The sequence below is a fragment of the Lithobates pipiens genome, unplaced genomic scaffold, assembly GCF_037356315.1.
Source record: "Lithobates pipiens isolate NorthernLeopardFrog02 unplaced genomic scaffold, aLitPip1_a1.2 Scaffold_27, whole genome shotgun sequence".
Classification (NCBI taxonomy): Eukaryota; Metazoa; Chordata; class Amphibia; order Anura; family Ranidae; genus Lithobates; species Lithobates pipiens.
The window spans coordinates 21,475,315-21,493,410 of record NW_027507788.1 but is presented as its reverse complement, the minus strand read 5'-3'; the positions used below and the strand labels follow the sequence as shown (position 1 = coordinate 21,493,410).

At 41.4% G+C, this 18,096-nt stretch overlaps 1 protein-coding gene across 2 annotated transcripts in view; it reads left to right on the top strand.

Moving 5' to 3' along the window:
* LOC143933641 (sialic acid-binding Ig-like lectin 14) overlaps window positions 1-17,512 on the top strand; it is a 55,715-nt gene extending 38,203 nt beyond the window's left edge. Inside the window, exons 6-10 of one of the 2 annotated variants that reach the window (XM_077456593.1) lie at window positions 6,361-6,675; window positions 7,477-7,764; window positions 10,553-10,655; window positions 14,032-14,122; window positions 15,734-17,512. In XM_077456593.1, coding sequence (XP_077312719.1) covers window positions 6,361-6,675; window positions 7,477-7,764; window positions 10,553-10,655; window positions 14,032-14,122; window positions 15,734-15,922 — 986 coding nt within the window. In that variant the 3' untranslated portion in view covers window positions 15,923-17,512. The remainder of the gene's footprint in view (window positions 1-6,360; window positions 6,676-7,476; window positions 7,765-10,552; window positions 10,656-14,031; window positions 14,123-15,733) is intronic. The other variant, XM_077456594.1, reaches the window with a different exon arrangement.
* The last annotated feature ends 584 nt before the right edge of the window (window positions 17,513-18,096 follow it).

Genomic DNA, 18,096 nt, shown 5'->3' with positions numbered 1-18,096 from the left:
AAAAAAAACCTCTATGTATTCTTAGGAGATGAGACATAGAAAAGTGTTTTGGCACATTCTGATTGTTCTCCAGGTCAACCACATGATTTGTACTGGCTGGTTGTTGGTTGTTTGGTACTGTTCAGGGCAAGACAGTTTTTTTTTTTATGGTGCATATGGATATACTATCCATTTACCTTAAAAAAAATTACTTTGTTTTACAAAATAATAATAAAAACCTTTTGAAAAAGTTTGATTGTTTCTATCAATCTATATCTCCTATTTCCATACACTCCAGTTATATATGACATGGGCCTTGACTTAAAGCGGAGGTCCACCCTAAAGTGGACCTTCCACTCATTGGAATCCTCCCCCCCCCCCTCCGGCGCTTCAATTGGCACCTTTCAGGGGGGAGGGGGATGCAGGTACCTGTACAGTACAGGTATCTGCACCCACTTCCGGGATAGCTCTCTCTGGAAAGGGGCGTAGTAGGGAACCGGGAAATGAAGCCGAAAGGCTCCACTTCCTGATTCCCATACCCAAGATGGCGGCGGCAGCACCCGAGAGACGATCGAGAGATCGGCTTCGGGTGCCGACATCGCGGGCGCGCTGGGCGGGTAAGTGTCCTTATTTTAAAAGGCAGCAGCTGCAGTATTTGTAGCTGCTGGCTTTAAAAAAAAAAAAAAAACGGCGGAACTCCCGGCGGACTCCCGCTTTAATTACAGTAAAATGTAAAAAAAGTATGTGGCACTACCTAATTAAATAAATAAAAATAAATACTCAAAATATATGAAATAAACAATAATTTACCTCTATAATATGTGCAATCAATTATACATAAATATACCTCAGCCCTTGTACACACGTTTGGACATTCCAACAACAAAATCCGTCGGATTTTGTCCCACGGATTTTGTCCAAAACTTGTGTTGCATACACACGGTCAGACAAAGTTGACGGAAAATCCGATCGTACGTAACGTGATGACGTTATTTCGTTACGACGGGGGGACGTTCAGGCTAGTAGCTAATAGCTTTGGTCTAGGAATTTGATCTGAGCATGCATGGCACTTTGTCCGATCGGAATCATGTTGTCGGAAAGTTTTATAGCCCAGCTCTAAAACTTTGTCCGTCGGAAACAGTCCGATGGAGCCCACACACAGTCGGATTATCCGACAACGGGGTTCCAATCGGACATTTTTAGCCGGAATGCCCGACCCTGTGTGCAAGGGCTCATAGCTTGAACTGTGCAAAATATGCTGACCACAATGTGCAAACAATACAGTAAATGTGCAAATACTGTGCAAAAAGCATACAGTATAAAGTGCAACAATCCTTCCAATATGCAATAAATGTGCAAATACGTGACTTTTTCAAGGACCCTTTGAAAAAGTCACATGAACGTGACGCAACGCGTCAGAGAGGAGCCAGGTGTTACTGTCCTCACTTCCGGTCGGAAGTATTGTTTGTTTATTTGTTTATTCGTGGTTGTTTCTCAGCTTTGATGTAAGTGTGGATTTACTTGAATAAAGTTTCATTTTATTAATACTACACATTGGAGCCCCCCCCTTCTTCCCATATGAGCTTTTAATACTGATGGTATATGGCAATATATGATGGGCTGGATGTACGAGGAGTGAAGGAGAAGTGTTTTTGCAGCCATTGTATACACAGCATCATATGGCCTTTAGTGGCCGTTCTTAGAGGTGAGAGGCTGGGGGAAACGAGGGGTGCACATGTTGAGCACTTTTGGAGTGTGGATCATTGGTGGAGTGTCACAGTTTGAAACTTTTCACACTCAGCTTTCACTGCATGAATTAATTTGAACTTTTGGAAGTATTATTATCACTTTTGGGACTTTGCAATGAGAACTGTACTTCCTCATCAGATCACTTTATTACTGTGATACACGGACATGTTTTATTTTCACACTTTACTTGCTTATTGTACAGTATTTATTTTCACATTTATTGCATATTTGAAGGATTGTTGCACTTTATATGCTTTTTGCACAGTATTTATTTGCACATTTACTGTATTGTTTGCACATCGTGGCCAGCATATTTTGCACAGATCAAGCTATGAGGTATATTTATGTATAATTGATTGCACATATTATAGAGGTCAATTTAATTACAGTCAACAATTCATATCCAATGGCCATAAGAAGAGAGGAAAAGATTCTCAGTTTTCAACGCATTTTGTGGAAAAATCTGCTTCTTCAGGAGAAGGGAACAAAGGACGCCTTAATGTAATAAAGCTAAAAATCACAATACAAATTTTAGCTTCATCATATTAAGGCCTCCTTTATAGGGATAGGCGAACGGTTTGGCCCGAGCATAAGTTTGGGTCGAACTCCGGTTGTTCGGCCGTTGGGCAAACAACGAACTTTATGAAGTGTTCGCGGCAAATTCGAAAGATGCGGAACACCGTTAAAGTCTATGGGTCACTAACATGAAAAACCAAAAGTGCTAAAGGCTTATATGCAAGTTATTGTCATAAAAAGTGTTTGGGGACCCATGTCCTTTTTTATTAATGCATAAAGTGAAACAATACAAATGAAATTATGCTTTAAATATTGTGCCTGGGGGTATCTATAGTATGGCTGTAAAGTGGTGCAGTTTTCCTGTGTTTAGAACAGTACCACAGCAAAATGAAATTGCTAAAGGAATAACGTCATTTAAAACTGATCGCAGCTGTAATAAATTGTTGGGTCTCTGCAATATAGATAAAATTCATTGAAAAAAAATGGCATGGGTCCCCCCCAAGTCCAATACCAGGTCCTTTGTGTCAGGTCACCTTGAGGCGAGGTGACAGGTGCACACCGTAGGGATGCGGAGTGCACCGCAAGGTCGTGGACCCTACGGCTGACTGCTGCAGACGGGGACAGATCCTACTGGGGATAGAGCATGAGATTCCCTCGGGCGCGGAGTCTAAGAGCCAGCAGGTGTTCACCAGAGCCTCCAGAGGTGAGGATGGACTTGGCTGCAACTGGCTCCAGGTCGCGACCCCCAGGGTCCCCCAGCTCACACCCACAGCAGGCAACAGGAGGATAGGGATGAGGGACAAAGCCAAGGTCGGGGCCACAAGCAGAACAGAATGGTCGGGTACACGCCAAAAGGTCAGGGTCACAGGCAAGCAGGGATAGTCAGAACACGCCAAAGTCGGTAACGGAAATCAGTAGCAGAGCACACGGCAGGCAAGCGGAAGCTAACAAACAAAGACTACACAATGGTTGATCAGCACTGAGCCCTGCAGTGCACAGGTTTATATAGGGCTCCCTGATAGGGCCTGGGGTGGAGCCATGCTTAGAGGAGAGGTTATAAAAACCACCAGGTGGAAGTAGCTGGCTTCTTAGTCTGAAGACATGAGGGAAGGTAAGCAAACACAGGAAGATCACTGCATAACCATGACACTTTGGGTCTGGTCCTAAGGCAAACCAACAATTAAAAAAAAAATTGCATGGAGGTTCCCCCAAAATCCATACCAGAACCTTATTCAAGCATGCAACCTGGCAGGCCGTAGGAAAAGGGGGGGATGAGAGAACACCCCCCCTTGAACCGTACCAGGCCACATGCCCTCACAATGGGGAGGGTGCTTTGGGGTCTGACCCCAAAGCACCTTGTCCCCATGTTAATGAGGACAAGAGCCTCATCCCCACAACCCTTGCCCGGTGGTTGTGGGGGTCTGTGGCCAGGGGACTTATCGGAATCTGGAACCCCCTTTAACAGGGGGACCCCCAGATCCCCCTATGTGAATTGGTAATGGGGTACATTGTACCCCTACCAATTCACAAAAAAGTGTTATAAATGGTAAAAAATACAAGAGACCGCTTGGGACAAGTCCTTTATTAAAAAATAAAAAAAACGGACCGAAAAAGAAAAAAAAGCTGCAACAGTTCCCGCCGAGTGACGCTTCTTCTCGATGATAGCTGTTATATAGCTTCCCGCTTTTCCTATGGCCTGCCAGGTTGAATTGCTCAGATAAGGGTCTGGTATGGATTTTGGGGGGGACCCCTACGCCATTTTTTTTTTACATTTGGCATAGGGTTCTCCATAATATCCATACCAGACCTGAAGGGCCTGGTATGGATTTTGGGGGGGTCCGCACGCAATTTAAAAAAACCAAAATAAATTGCGTGCGGACCCCCCCAAAATCCATACCAGGCCCTTCAGGTCTGGTATGGATTTTGGGGGGGTCCGCACGCAATTTATTTTGGTTTGCGGTTCCCCTTATTATTCATACCAGACCCAAAGGGCCTTTTTTTTCAATGAGTTTTATTTATATTGCCGAGACCCGACAATTCGTTAGAGCCGCAATCAATTTTAAATGACAATGTTTACTTTAGAAAGGTCATTTTGCTGTGGTACTGTTCTAAACATGGGAAAAACAACGCCACTTTACAGGCATACTATAGATACACCCCAGGCACAATATTTAAAGGAATATTTCATTTTTATTGTTTCACTTTAAGCATTAAATAAAAAACCACTGCTCCAGAAAAAATGTCAGTTTAAAAAAAAAATATTTGCATTGAAACATGTCCCCTGGGGCAGGACCCGAGTCCCCAAACACTTTTTATGACAATAACTTTTATATAAGCCTTTAAAATTAGCACTTTTGATTTTTCATGTTAGTGTCCCATAGACTTTAACGGTGCTTGTGTGTTCGTCTGAGTTTTTTGCCTGTTTGCAAGTTCTGTGACGAACCAAACGGGGGTGTTCGGCTCATCCTTACTCCTTTATTCCCTCTCCCGAAGAAGCTAATTTCTCTGCAAAATGTATCAAGAACTGAGAATCTTCTCCTCTCCTTTCTCCTTTGGTCATTGGATGTTGAATTGTGGACTGTAATTAAATTGGGTCCTTTACTCGTGTATTATGTAACTGGAGTGTATGGATATAGGAGACAATTATATACAGAGGACAACTCTTTTGCCCCGTACACACGAGCGGACTTTTCGACATCCAAACTCCGACGGACTGAGTCCGTCAGACTATCCGATCGTGTGTGGGCTGCAACGGACTTTAGCTTCGCTAAAGTCTGACGGACTTTAGAAATGAAGCATGCTTCAAATTTTCCCGACGGAACTCCGCCGGACCCGGTCCCCTTCGAAAAATTCGCTCGTGTGTATGCTATTCCGACGGACTAAAACCGACGCTAGGGCAGCTATTGGCTACTGGCTATGAACTTCCTTATTCGAATCCAGTCGTACGTCATCACGTTCGACTCCGTCGGAGTTTGGTGTGATGGTGTGTGTCCAAGTCCGTTCGGTCGAAAAGTCCGCCAGAACTCCGTCGGAACTCCGGCGGAACTCCGGCGGAACTCCTTTGGAGGTCTGTCGGACATAAGTCCTCTCGTGTGTACGGGGCATTAGACATGTAAATCAATCAAACTTTTTAAAACGTTTTTATTATTACGTTGTAAAAAAAGTTAAAAAGTTTAAATAAACAGTTTTTTTTTTACCTTGGACTGTCGTGGATGAGGTGCACTTTTACCAACTATCTTCTTAAGTGATATTATGGAAGTAGATTATGTAGTGCTAGATTTCAAGCTTGGAGCTTATGAATGAATCAAATGTGGCAGCTATTGCCCAGTTGAGTCTCCACAGGAACCCTGGGTGAATTAGCTTATATGTAGTAAAAGAATGCTTGATCCAGGGCATAGGGATCAATCCACTTATTAATTTGTATTTGTCACAATAAAAGTGATTTCTCTAGAGTTGACAGTCAATAGGATGCCCTTGCACTCTGCAGTAGCATTTGCTCCAGAGTTTAGTAAACGAAGGGAAGCTCTGCTGAGGTCCATCATCCAATCAGGTGCAAGCAAAAATTTATTTATTTTATTTTATTTTTCTTGCATGCAATTGGGTATTCTTTGCGAAGTGAAGCTTTCCCTTATTTACTAGGTTCGGGAGCAAATGCCCTTACAGTGTTCAACTGCACTTGCAAAGTGCCCAGTCTATTTGCCCTTAGTAAATCAACCCCAATGTGTCTCCAAGGTCATGCTCAGATCCCCCTTCACTAGGTTGTTTTTGTGGGAATAGAATTTTTTTAATCTTTTTTTTTTTGTGACTGCCTGGAGGGGGAGCGGCACCCGTGCACCCCCTATGGACGGGCCACCACTGAGTCACTCAGTAAGTTATATGGCAGCAAGGCAACTTCCTGAGGGAGCTCCTAACCACAGTTTTATTGTGACAAATACAAATTCATAGCTGGACCTCTACAGTTTGTCACTCTCATAGTAACAGTCCATACATGTTAATTGATTTGGCAGCTAGTGTTATCACCATGATGATAATTTTGAGAAATTTCTATTACTGAGCGGAGAATCTCTTCAGAGAAGACAGCAGAAAATTCATGTTCTTTTAAAAATGTTGTTATAGATCCCTTAAGAGCACCTGAGATCAAATGTTCCATTATTAACAAAGAGCCAAAAATACCTTCTAGTAGTGGTTGCACCATGGATGCCAATAATACCATATACCCTCTAGAGGGGTCATGGCTCTCCCTGACCTGCTCTGCTGACCGTTTACCAACATCCTCCTTGGGCTGGAAATCCTCCAATGGAACATTGACTTCCTTCTCTACGGTTAATCTCACTTTCATTAATGTGTCCCTCACTGCTGAAGGAATTTATACTTGCCAAGCCACAAACACTTATGAAAGTAAGGAGACTTCAGTCACCATGAAGATTCTTTGTAAGTAAATTGACCTGTATTTCTTTCTGCTTCAATATTACATTATAGTTTATCATTCTTTTAATGATCTTTGTGAACCCTGTTGGACAACTTGCTTTATAGCCCAACCCCTGATATTACTAAAGGGTTGGACATACTATTCAAAGTTGTCAGAGACTGCAGTCATGGAACAAGAGATGGTCAGAGACTGTGGACAGAGGAAAACAATAACAATAAAAGAAAGGAGGAACAGCAGGCAGGCACCACTGTGTCCTTAACAACCAGTCCATCACTGTCCCCATTTACTTTAATGGTTGGAAATCCTTGCCAATGTAAGTAAAGGAACGGGGTGGTAGTGACATCACTGATGAAATATATACACTATATTACCAAAAGTTTTGGGACACCTGCCTTTACACACACGTGAACTTTAATGACATCCCAGTCTTAGTCCGTAGGGTTCAATATTGAGTCGGCCCACCCTTTGCAGCTATAACAGCTTCAACTCTTCTGGGAAGGCCGTCCACAAGGTTTAGGAGTGTGTCTATGGGGAATGTTTGACCATCATGTTATACTAAAATAAAAGCCTAAAATTATTTTCTAAATCACGAAACCACTAAGACCTAAGATGCACATGGGCATCGTTTAGAGGCAGTTTTGCTTCCAGAAGTTGGCAGGAAAAATCCCTTTAAATGCCTCAAATCTCGCTCTTAATAGGATTGGTGGCCTCATTGCCAAGCATGGAAACTCAGCAGGGATAAGCTCATATTGCACATTATTTGATATCATCTTTTTTTTTACAAATTTTTCCTTCTGTTATAGATAGTCCCAGATTTGTCGATGGCAGATGTCATAAAGTTGAAAATCGCCTTGAATGCACTTGTCTAATTCAATCATTTCCTGAACCGACTCTAAAGTGGAAACATAATGGGGTGTCTTATAATAATGCAAACCACATGAATGACAAAATTAGTATTTTCACGGGGAAATCAAAATCAGGTACCAACAGCACACTCACCCTTCAAATAAACACTGGAGAGAGTCAGAATATACAGTGTGTGGCTTCCAATATACATGGAGAGCTTGTTCTGGAGCTATTCAATGAAACAGGTAAGGATAAGGATCTCACAAACTCATTCTATGTGGGGGATTTATTAACGTAATAGAGGCTATTCAGTTTGCAGTGAGGGAAGGACTCCACTGCCGCCATTTGATTTTAAAAGCGCTGATTTTACCGCCAAATGTAAGTTTTCTAACTTCATTAAAATTTATTTACATTCAAAACGGAATTATGCTATTGGCCCTTTCTGTTCTCCCCTCTTTAACTACCCCTATTACATTTATAGACATCTGAACATCGTCTTTTTTGAGACACATCCATAAGGTTATCTCCATCTTGAGGATAACCGGGTGTTCCTGTTGCAGTAATCCGAGGGTCCCAGTGTCCATTCTCATTGGTTGTACCAAACAACACAAGCCCGTTTGACCATCAGAATATATACGTTCTTGTGGGTTCAAACGTTCTGGTAAGCCTTCTAACTTTCGGTGGTGGTACCCCTCACTCTAATGCCGCGTACACACGACCGGACTTTTCGAGGGACTAGGTCCGACGGTCTTTCCGATGGACTTTCGGCGGAGTTCCGACGGACTTTCCGATTGAAAGGACTTGGCCACACACAATCACACCAAAGTCCGACGGATTTGAACGTGATGACGTACGACCGGACTAGAATAAGGAAGTTCATAGCCAGTAGCCAATAGCTGCCCTTGCGTCCGTTTTTGTCCGTCGGACTAGCATACACACGAACAGATTTCTCGGTCCGGCGGAGTTCCGGTGAAAAAATGTAAAACATGTTCTATTTCTAAAGTCCGCCGGATTTTTGGCAAGCAAAGATCCGATGGAGCCCACACATGATCAAATTGTCCGACTGACTCGTTCCGTCGGACCTTTGCTGTCAAAAGGTCTGGTCGTGTGTACGCTGCATTAGCTATACATCCCGGTTCACAGCTTGGACATTCACATGGAGTTTTGCATTATATTTTGCCACCCAGATTTTTTTGGACATTTATTATCAGTCACATTGTATATTATTTTTGTACGTGTTTTTCTTTTTCATGTATTAGGCTCATTACCTGTTATTTGATACAGGAGTCACAAAATTTTTAGAGCACTGCACTATTTGTTTCCTTTTCGCTATTCACTTTGCAGCATGAACGTTAGTAAATGAGGCGCTCATGTGTCCGTATTAAGTTCCCAGTCATGTGTGGGGAACATAAAAAAAAAAACAGGACATGGTTGGTTGATTGACATAAACACAGCTTTCCCATAGTTATTAAGCTCTGCTTCTTTAAAAAATGTAATCCAATGTTCCTTGCATATTTGTTGTCCATTAACCTCCCTGGCGGTAATCCCGAGTCTGGCTCGGGTTGGGATTTTAGTTCCACGAGCGGTAGCCAGACTCGGGATCGCATCGCTGGATACAGGGAGAAGTTACTTACCTTGTCCCCTGGATCCAGCGATGTCCCTGCGCTGTGTGAGCGAGCCGTCCTCCGCTTGATTCACACAGTGCCCGAGTGCCGTCGTTCTCCATTCCCTGCGACGTTACGACGTTAATTCAAAAAAGTAAAACACACACAGTACTGTAATCTTACAGATTACAGTACTGTATTTAAAAAATACACACCCCCTTTGTCCCTAGTGGTCTGTGCAGTGCCCTGCATGCACTTTTATATTATAAATACTGTTTTTTCTGCCTGGAATTTGGAGATTGCCCATAGCAACCAAAAAGTGTCCCTTTATTTTAAAAGTGATTTTAGACCAACTAAAAAACAGCGATAATAAATTATAATCACTTGCAGAATTGAGCGATAGCGATTTGTGGGGAAATTCGTCATCAAACACTAAGACCCCTTTCACACTGGGGCGTTTTTCAGGCGTTTTTCAGGCGTTTTTTCGGCGCTTTAGCGTTAAAAAAAGCGCCTGTAAAGCGCTTGAAAGAAGCCTCATCTGCAGTCCCAATGTGAAAGCCCAAGTGCTTTAAGAGCCCTTTCACAATGTCAGCACCCAAAAAACGCTCGTAAAGCGTCGCTTAAACTAGCAGCGCTTTACCAGCGTTTTTCGAGCTTTATTGGGGCGTTTTTAACCCCTGCTAGTGGCCAAATAAAGGGTTAAAAGTGTCCACAAAACGCTGCTGCCAATAGCGTTTTTCAGGTGTTTTACAGGCGCTTCACATTGATTTCAATGGGAAGGGGCGCTTTAGGATCGCTGTATTCACCGCTCCAAAAGTGCTGCAAAGAAGCTGCTTGCAGGACTTTTTTTGACGCCCTGCCAGCGCAGCGCCTCAGTGTGAAAGCACTCGGGCTTTTACATTGGGATTGCAGTTGCAGCTTCTTTCAGGCGCTTTTTTTAACGCTAAAGCACCTGAAAAACGCCCCAGTGTGAAAGGAATCTCGGTGTGAAAGCACTCGGGCTTTTACATTGGGATTGCAGTTGCGGCTTCTTTCAGGCGCTTTTTTTAACGCTAAAGCGCATGGAAAACGCCTGAAAAACGCCCCAGTGTGAAAGGGGTCTAAATCTAATGACAGCGACAATTCTGCAACTGAGCAAATTTCAGTGTTTTGGGATTTGATTACATTATTGAATAATTTTTATTATTATTTATTATATTATAAACTTTATCATACCCGGGATGTCTGCTAGACTCTGGTTTGAACAGATTTAAGAGAGTTATTCCTAAGAATTACAGGACTACAATATAAAACGCCAAATTTCCATGCAAAATAATTATACCGCTTTCAGCACCTAAAACCAGAACGAATCATACCGCCAGGGAGGTTAATATTGATCATCGGATTTTAATTAATTTCTAATGGTAAGCATTTTTTTTCTTCTTCTCAGCTCAGTTAACGTCTAAAGCATTTCCATCTGCTGCAATATTTGCTGGATGCTTTGCAGCTGTATTGATAGTGACTGGAGTTTTATTAATAATTTTCTACAGAAAGTAAGTTTTTTTTTTTTACAATTTCCATTGTCCTATGGTGGATAATTATCAAGCAAGTTAAAAGCACAGACACAAATCAAGATGCCATGTATATATAACTGCACTGCTTTCAGTGGGACTTCCCCACCTCCTCCCCCACACCTATTCACATGGATCCCTGCCAAGTCCCTGATGGGTAATTGCAAATGGCTCCATTCCCAAGTGTGAATGGGTTATTCAACTGGTCATACACTGTAAAGGCCCATACACACGATCAGACTTTTTGACAACAAACATGCAAAATTAGCTGTTTTAAGGCAACATCCGACCGTGTGTACGCTCCATCGGACAAACTTTTTCGGTTTTCATCTGACTTTTGTTGGCTGTGCAAATGGACAAACTTTCTGGCAACAAAAGTCCAATAGAGCAAAGTCTGATCGTGTGTACAGAAAACCATAGGACTTTTGTACAAAGTACAAACACGCATGCTCAGAACCAATGCAAAAGATCAGACAACAATACAGAAGTTGACCAAAGGTGGCGGTAAAGAGCAGATAAACCATGTGATTTGGTGAAAGTTGACTGGAAAAAGTCCTGCCGTGTGTATGCAATACAAGTTCTTGTACAAAAATCAACGGGAAAGTTTGTACAAAGTCCGATCGCATGTATGAGGCTTTAGATTGCTCTTGTGGATACATTTTCTTTATTGTATTTTGACAGCCTCTGCATCTGATTGGACACAGCTGCTGTTCAGCCAACAATTTCCCTCCTGGCTCCTTCAATTTTCAGATTGAAGGATGTTGGGTTGGACCACCAGGCCACCCATGGCTTGAATTTTGTCCTGGTCATCAGGATCCAGCAGAAATTTTCTCAGTGTATGTCCAGTTTTATAGTAAATTTGCCCCACTCTTTCTGTTTAGCATTGTCTTGCTGTGTGATATAATTGATAAATGCCTGATATTGTCTATTTAACAAGCTATTGATAGTAGAATTGCTACATAGTTAGAACTTAGAAAGATAAAGTAGCCTTATACCTAGGCAAAGCATTGAGAACAACCATTAACAGCTTTACTGAAAACAATCAATTGACATTGGCCAGTGATATTAATTACACTCAAAAGAAGAGATGAGCTCATAGATGCTCATGAATTAGGTATTAAGAGGCACTGTCTGTCAGGAATATTGATGGTGTCTATGTGTCCCCTAGGATTCTCCCCTACACATGGTGAGGAGCTTAAAGTGTTACTAAACCCACAACAGTCAAATCAGTCTGTATGTGCAGGGAAGCATACTTATATACTCAACTGTGGTTCCTAAGGGGTTAATCCTCTGCATTGTGTAAAAAGGCTGTTTGATCCTGTCTTTTCTGATCCTCTCCAATCCATCTCTTGATAGTACAGAGCCTTGGGGGGGCTCTGCACAAGCTTTAACCAGACACTGATAGAAGTTACAAGACTGCTATATACTGCCAATGGGAAACGGTAAACTAAAGTAACTAGAGGTTACTAAAATATTTGCACTTCCATGCTCTGTGTACTGTGGGTGACCTGATATAGTGAATGCAGGCAAGTGAAAGCTCCTGGGTTCAGTAACACTTTAAGGGTTTGTTACTGATGATAAAAGAACAAACTTTTTGTTTTCTCTGAATCTTACAAAGTTCTATTCTGGGTCCTGGAGCTCGGAGGATTTGTACAACTTTGGGTGGGATGAAGCCTCCATTCCTAAGTCCACATCTTACCTGGTAGCCAGACATTGTTATTAGTCTCAGCTTTCCACAGGATTTTATATAAGCAAGCTGACTAAATCTTGGACTGTTCCTGGTTGAACCTACTTAGTATTACCAAAAATAATATGTTGTTATATCTGCAAAGGGTCGGCCAACTCAATATTGAACCCTACGGATTAAGACTGGGATGCCATTAAAGGTCATGTGCGTGTAAAGACAGGCGTACCCATACTTTTGACAATATAGTGTATCTCATGTATATAGTTTGCCACTTCCACTACCAGTTGAGAATGTCCTCCTTACACACATGCAAGGAGTAAAATGCAATAACCACCTTTAACCAATCAGTTCTGCTTTAAATAGTATATCTAAACCCATGAACAATCAAACATTACAAATATTTTGCAGCTTACTAGTCCTTAGACATACCTCCCAACTTTCTGAGATAATAATGAGGGACACTTATTAGAAAAAAGAATGTAGGCATAGGACACACCCCTTGCCACACCCCCACATTGCATTGCGTAGTTATGTGTCACTTACCTGACACAGGAGCCAGCGATGTCCCCGCTGTCCCCTCTTCCACAGAGCGTCCAGCTTCTTTCCAGGTATCGTGGCTCCGGCGCTGTGATTGGCCGGAGCTGCGATGACATCACTCCCGCGCAGGCGCATGGTAGCTGCCACTAACAGCATATCGGCGTTAGCAGCAGCATGCTCAGTGCACCTGCGCGCCGCTATCTATGGCGCATGCGCCGTAGACAGCGGTGCCTGTCTTTTTTTGCAAATATCTCTTAAACCGTATAGGTTTAGGAGATATTTCTTGGACCTACAGGTAAGCTTTAATCTAGGCTTACCTGTAGGTCAAAGTGGTTTGTAAGGGTTTACAACCACTTTAAGAGGCCAAAGAGAGCAAAAACATAAGCTCCTTGTTGATCTTTACATGCACTTTAAAAGGGTTGTAAAGGCAAAAGTTTATTTTATCTTAATGCATTCTATGCATTAAAGTGGATGTAAACCCGATTAATGAAATTTGAGCTGGGCACATAGAGCTGTAGTGTTTTCTTATCTCTCGCCAAAGCACTATGTCACGTGTGTTTCTGCTGTTTCGTTGCTCTGTTATCAGCATGATAACTTCTGAAAAGTTTTCTGTCAACCAAGTTAAAACCAGCCCGAAATTTGTGTTGATGGAGGTCGCTATAAATAGATTAGCAGATAGCTTGCCATGTCACAGCACAGCTCTGCAAATCTCTGCCTATGTGTGGGGGGATGTTCCTTTCCTCCAATCAGCTGTCTTGGAGGTATGCCAAGAATCTACTCCCATTATTGAACTCAGACGGATTTGGTTGTCGAAATGTCTGACCGTGTGTACAAGGGCTAAGGTGAGTCTGGTCAACTCCAAAATGGATTATTATTGGTTGCTCTGGGTTCAGCATTTCAGATGTCTTAATTTGTTCTCTTCCAAATGTTGTTGAATGACAACAATTATTTAGACATATTAGTCTATCAAACGATCACAAACATTGGAAACATCTCACACAAGTAAAGATAAATTCTGAACTTTGACCGGACTTTGCTCTTGGCTTTCTACTGTTGAGGAACATATGAGTAGGATCTGTAGTTTTTGTACTTTATTATCAACATGAATCTGCACTTCCTTTTTACATTTTTCAGAAGAAAGATGATGCAGAATAAAGAAGCTTCAATGCCGACCCATGATAGTGTTGTTGAAAATATCTACGACAATTCAGAAATGTTTTCTAATGTAAGTTATCCTAGAAAAAAAAATCGGTTATATTTCTGGGTGCTGTTTTACTTGGTCCAACTTCAAAAACTCTAAAGTGAAATTCATAACCAAGCCAGCTATTGCAGAGCTTATGGTAAAAATATGGTTGCACATTAGAAAATTTATACGCTGAATTTAAAGAGAAACTGAACTCAAAAAGTAAAGATTTGATATGTTGTAACCACTTTCTGCCCATAGGACATCATATGGCGTCCTAGGGTTTCAGTGGTTGTACCGCGATGATGCCTGCAGCTGGCAATTACCTTCAATGTAGACGTGATTTGAGTGGCTATAGAGCCACTCAATCACTTCTACAAGTGGCCACCCTCTCCCGCTCCAACTGGCAGCATCCCGTGGCCTGAACAATGAGAGAGGAACTGATGTTGTCCTTCTCTGTGAGATCAGAAACTGAAAGCAGCGAGCATTTTGTTTACTGTTGACAAGATGTTACCGGCTTGTACAAACATCTGATCATACCGATCTCAGTTTGATAAGATACTGTGGAGGCCAGAGGAGACATCTGGGGTATAATAGACCCCTTATCTCTAAAAGAGGACCTGTAATGGCATTTATGGATAGCAATAAAGTTGATAAAAAAATGTAAAGGCACAGTGTATAAAATAGCAAAAGAAAAGAAGGAAGTGGGTGATCCAAGGTGGCCTGTCGGTATTAATATAGCTTAAAAAATACACCAAAATCTAAAACACCATAAATTTTATTATGCAAAAAGTTAAAAAGACATTAAAAGCATATACAGTGGGTATAGAAAAGAATCACCCCACTTTAAAATAATCACATGTTGTTGCTTTGCAGCCTGAAATGAAGACAAGCATCATTTTTGTTTTGTCTAGCTGTATTTACTCAGTGCAACTTATAGCATCCAAGAGAAACATATAACACCAACATGTCATAATTCTTTTTTTTTATTTAAGAACAGAGTTGGAAAAAGGATTGCCCCCCTCCTAAAAAAAAACTTGTAAACAAACTCACTCAGGTGTAGCTAATCATCTTCTCAATCACACACAAAGCCAATTGACTTTCAACTGTGATTAACTGTGGTCATTGTGATTAGCTTAGCATGAAAATAGCTTTCCTGGAGCATTTTAGTCCCTGGTAGTGCTACTGAAGCAAATAATGAACTATGGGTGGCAAGGCACGGTCACCAGGATCTCCAGGATAAAGTTGTGGACAGGCACAAGTCAGAAGATGGATACAAAATTAAATTCAATGGCTTTATCAATGCCTAGAAGCACAGTGAAGTACAGTGAAGTCTATTATTAAGAAGTAGAAGGTATTTGGTACAACACAGACCCTCATTAGGTTCATTAGGGGTTTTATGTTGATTTACATGGGACAAAGTTGTGGGGCAGAGTTTACAACCACTTAAAGTGCATTTCAACCAAAATGGCACAATATGGCTGAAATCTCATAACTTTCACAGAAATTTCAGGGAATTTAAAACAGTTTTTACTTATTAATTCTCTTTAGTTTTATAATTTTATTGCTGCTGACAAGTAATTTGCTTTATACTATAGACTGTATATGGAAGTCTTGGTTCTATACAGTTTAAATTATTTGATTATCTTCTAGGGTCTCAATGAAGTTGGGAAAATTCCTCAACAGGACCACCAACCACCTCCAGAAGATGGATCAGTAGACCTGAATTGCGAAAATGTACAATACATGAGTGTTAACTTTTCAAAGCTGAAACCAAAAGTTACAGCTACAGAATCGGAGGCTGAGGAAGTCGAATATTCTGTGGTTAAACGTACAGCCTGAGACTTTATTTTTCAATACAAACCAATTTCAATGTATGCAAATGCCTATAGACATAGAACTCTGGAATTTATTTCCAATAAAAAACAATTTAAAGTATGCAAATGCCTATGGACATAGAACTCTGAATTATTCTTTATGGAATACATATGAAAAGGTGCACGATATAAAATATTTAGCTTTAATTCCAGACCAATTTTAAAGAACCATTGGAAAAAAATGTGTGTATAGAGCAAATAAAACACAGGCGCGAGCCAATACTGGTTATAATGATATAGCTAAGAATTACAGGTCCCTTAGAAAAGCATGCGTGTGAAATGCGTCATCACAGCACCAGACCAGTTTGCATTCCACGTTGGTTCCGAGAGACGTCCATCTTCAGACCTGAGCTTGGCCTTCTGGGCTACAATGACATCATTGAGGCGCACCGGCGAGTCACGGCTTGGCTTCTTGAGCGGCCTCAGTCCATCTCCCAGGGAATGGATATAGATGCCCTCTCCATGCACCCCTGGATGCCAGATCGGAGGTTATTAGGAGGTTATTAGGCCATCAACGCCCACAGCATGGTATCGTTTAATTTTAGTCGTAGAATTGATTTAATTCCCACATCCTGGACAAGAAAGTTAAGTTAAATTTGTATCCCTGGTGCACTTTGGGTATATTTGGGGTCCCATTCTGGCTCATTGTACTTATAATAATCCAGTCTAAGAGCGCTATCCACTTTGCTGCCATTGGTCCATTGCTGCATCTTTCCGATGCGCTTTGAGGGCTGCACTAGTCTCTGGTTCATTACACAGTATGCTGAATCGCAGTTTCCAGAGCTTGGGACATGTTGTGTTTTAGGTCCATTGGAAAGCCCATTGAGTCTTTTACAGCCTTACATATATTCAACATTTGCTTGTTGCTTGGGTTATTTTTCTTCAGTGATAATTAAAGTACATGCCTGTGCATAATAAACAAAAAACAAAACAAACAAAAAAAACTTATTCGGTAGGGCTACGGTTTTTGTCTACAATGAGTTTGAGGTTGGATCTGTTTGTGGCTTGTGGACTAATGTGGGTATAATGCTTTGTAACCATAATTGCACTGAAAGTGTCTATTGAGTTTAGGTCATCTGGGTTAGAATGGCCAGTAATGGGGGATTTTCTTGTGCCGGCCTCCCCCTATAAAAGGGTAACTGTTTGGTACGATTTTTTAGTTTTATATGTTGTATAATTTATATGTCTGAAAATGTAAGTCTTATAATTTTGATATTGTACACTTTATGTCCATTGGATTATAAGAAAATCATTTTGTGGCTGAACATAAGCAGTGGCAATGGAAGAGTCAAGTTAGGCAAAACGTAGTAAAAGGAACGTGGTGATGTTTCCTATTTGAGCCCTTGACAAAGTCTCAAATATGAAACGCGTCAGCAAGGACCAGTCAGTCATCATATCATGGCGCCCACCCCAGGAGGAGGTATGCAGTGAGTGTTGTGAGCCAGGAGATGTGTATGGACTTCCATTACACAAAGTGCAAGTGCACTATACATATGTGAGTTTTTACATCGCTTTTATCCATTGGTTTAGTAATAAACTGAATTACACAATGAAATTGTTTCCCTTTGTTTCTGTGGATCACACTTGTGAATTTACCCAGGACCGGAGGTATGAAGAGACTGATGAGTTGTAACTCTATTTTGTGTATATTGCTTGGTGGAAATTATATAATGCTTTTGCCCTTTTGCTTTTCAGAAGGTGATGGAACACATTGAGGTTGATGTGCTAAAACTGGAGAGTGCAAAATCTGGTGCAGCTGTGCATGCTAGCCAATCAGCTTCTAACTTCATCTTGTTCAATCAAGCTTTGACGATAAAATCTGGAAGTTGATTGGTTTCCTTGCAGAGCTGCACCAGATTTTGCACTCTCCAGTTTTAGTAAATCAACTCCATAGAGAGCTAATCCAAAGAACACGGTTTATTATTTATTTATTATAGGTAATTATATAGCACCATCAATTTACTTTAGACATACAGTATATATTGTACATTCACATCAGTCCCTGTCCTCGCGGAGCTTACAATCTAAGGTCCTTAAAGTGGTTGTAAAGCCTCCTGCATCACTCTTACCTATAGGTAAGCCTAGAATAAGGCTTACTGTACCTATAAGTAGTGGAAATATCTCTCAAACATGTGCCGT